The sequence below is a fragment of the Triticum dicoccoides genome, chromosome 1B (genome assembly GCF_002162155.2).
Source record: "Triticum dicoccoides isolate Atlit2015 ecotype Zavitan chromosome 1B, WEW_v2.0, whole genome shotgun sequence".
Classification (NCBI taxonomy): Eukaryota; Viridiplantae; Streptophyta; class Magnoliopsida; order Poales; family Poaceae; genus Triticum; species Triticum dicoccoides.
This window is the reverse complement of record NC_041381.1, coordinates 484,743,202-484,745,190: the sequence shown is the minus strand read 5'-3', so window position 1 is coordinate 484,745,190 and position 1,989 is coordinate 484,743,202. Positions and strand designations below refer to the sequence as shown.

Sequence of the window (1,989 nt, the reverse complement as noted above, 5' to 3'; positions counted from 1 at the left end):
CTGGTTTTCAACATACAAGTGGTGGCAAACTAGCCTCCTCTGCTCAGTTACTCAATGCCTTGATTCCAGTACCTCTTAGCGATTAACAGAAATCATAGCTAGCACACACTTTCTGCATGAGCAGCATAGGTGGCCGGCCAAGGTAACAACAAAAGGGCTTCCAAAGTAGTACACGAGAAGAGCCGGCAGGTGTCATGTCGTCAGCAACGCATATCACCAAGTCAAACCATATCCGTATATTCTATGAGTCCCTGTCATCTGCTCCTATAAATCCCTCCTCCCGCGCATCTCACATCACCCAAACCAACTCAACCCAATCGACTCACAACGCAAGGCAACACAGCACTACACACACACACACACACACAACTTCAATGGGGAGGGCGCCGTGCTGCGACAAGGCGACGGTGAAGAGGGGGCCATGGTCACCGGAGGAGGATGCGATGCTCAAGGCCTACATTGAGGAGCGTGGCACCGGCAACAACTGGATTGCACTGCCACACAAGATTGGTAATTATCTTCCCATGTGGTCATCATCCATGTTTTCAGGCATTTCTGAATTATCAATCGTTTGTAGTTAACTAACTAAGTTTATATATCTGCGTGGGAACTTAACAGGGCTGAAAAGATGCGGCAAGAGCTGCAGGCTGAGGTGGCTCAACTACCTGAGGCCCAACATAAAACACGGGGACTTCACCCCAGAGGAGGACAGCACCATCTGCAAGCTCTACATTAGCATCGGGAGCAGGTACACATACAAACAGCAAACTAACCCACTGATGTAGTCTCCACAAACCACAACACAAATGTTTGTGCTAATCCGGTGCGCCATGATTAACCAACCAGGTGGTCAATCATCGCCGCACAGCTGCCAGGAAGGACCGACAACGACGTCAAGAACTACTGGAACACCAAGCTCAAGAAGCGGCTCCTCGGCGGCCGCCGCAAGGACCGCGGCGCCGGCACGCAGCAGCACCGTCAGGGAGAGCTGGACGGCGCCAACAACGACGGCGAGCAGCAGCCGCTGAGCGCGTCGGCCATGGAGAGGATCCAGCTCTGCATGCAGCTGCAGGAAATGCAGAACCCCCTGAGCAGCATCGGCAACCACAACAACTCCTTGCACCTGTGGCAGCCTAGCAGCCATCATCAGGTGGCCGCCACTCACAGTAACAACAGCAACAGCAACAGCAGCCGCAGCAGCAGCTTCGATGTAACAGTAGCTGCTGAGCAGGGACAGTCCAGCTCTCTGAATGGTCAGCACCTCGGCGGACAGCAGCAGATGGAGACGGCAGCCGCCGCAGACGGCCTGGCCTCCCCGTCGAGCGCGGGCAACTCAAACATCGTCACCATCGAAGCCGAGCTTCAGGAGCTTCTCTACAGTGCGACCACGACGACCACCGACAGCGTCGTCACACAGCAAGGGGGTGTGGACTGGTGGAGCTATGATCAGGGCAAGTCCCCAGTGAATTGCTGGGATTTCACCCCTGAAACCAGCTCGGTTCTCCAGGACTACGCAGCTGTGGTGTATGACATGTGAACAAAGTGTGAAGAGGACCAAGTTATTTAGGGGTGGTAATAGGGATTTGTGTAGGCTTGGATCTTGTAAGAGTCCAAAGAAACTGTAACGAACTTCTTGTGAGAAATATGTAGTAGTAAGCTGCTGTAAGGCATAAATAAATAAATAATCAACAAAGGTATGTAAGAACAGGTTCCAGCAAACAAATGTAAATTGGCACCATGTTGTACAAAGAACAGATAAGAGGAACATGAGTCATTTGCAAGGTTTGTAGTACATATATCCTCTTTTGGTGTTAGAAATTTAGAATCAGGAAACTCTGGCATCATCGACTCGGGACTGAAAACAATGCCTCTTTCGACAATATTCTGCTGAACCACGGTCATTGCTGTCCATCGTCAGTGGTATATGTGAACCTTCATACTGTCCCACGAATGGGAAATCAAGGTGAACTGTATTCTTGAAACACAGAC

At 51.1% G+C, this 1,989-nt stretch overlaps 1 protein-coding gene across 1 annotated transcript; it reads left to right on the top strand.

The window, feature by feature from the left end:
- Window positions 1–316: 316 nt before the first annotated feature.
- LOC119307218 (transcription factor MYB36-like) lies at window positions 317–1,771 on the top strand. Its single transcript, XM_037583314.1, has 3 exons — window positions 317–510; window positions 619–748; window positions 847–1,771. Exons 1-3 carry the CDS (start codon window positions 375–377, stop codon window positions 1,535–1,537), a joined length of 957 nt encoding a protein of 318 aa, XP_037439211.1. The 5' UTR covers window positions 317–374; the 3' UTR covers window positions 1,538–1,771.
- The last annotated feature ends 218 nt before the right edge of the window (window positions 1,772–1,989 follow it).

Excerpts from the sequence above, each read along its gene's own strand:
- LOC119307218 (XM_037583314.1), top strand. The coding sequence starts at position 375 with ATGGGGAGGGCGCCGTGCTGCGACAAGGCGACGGTGAAGAGGGGGCCA. Across the intron at positions 511-618 it reads TGCACTGCCACACAAGATTG|GGCTGAAAAGATGCGGCAAG; the intron begins GTAATTATCTTC and ends GGAACTTAACAG. Across the intron at positions 749-846 it reads TACATTAGCATCGGGAGCAG|GTGGTCAATCATCGCCGCAC; the intron begins GTACACATACAA and ends TTAACCAACCAG.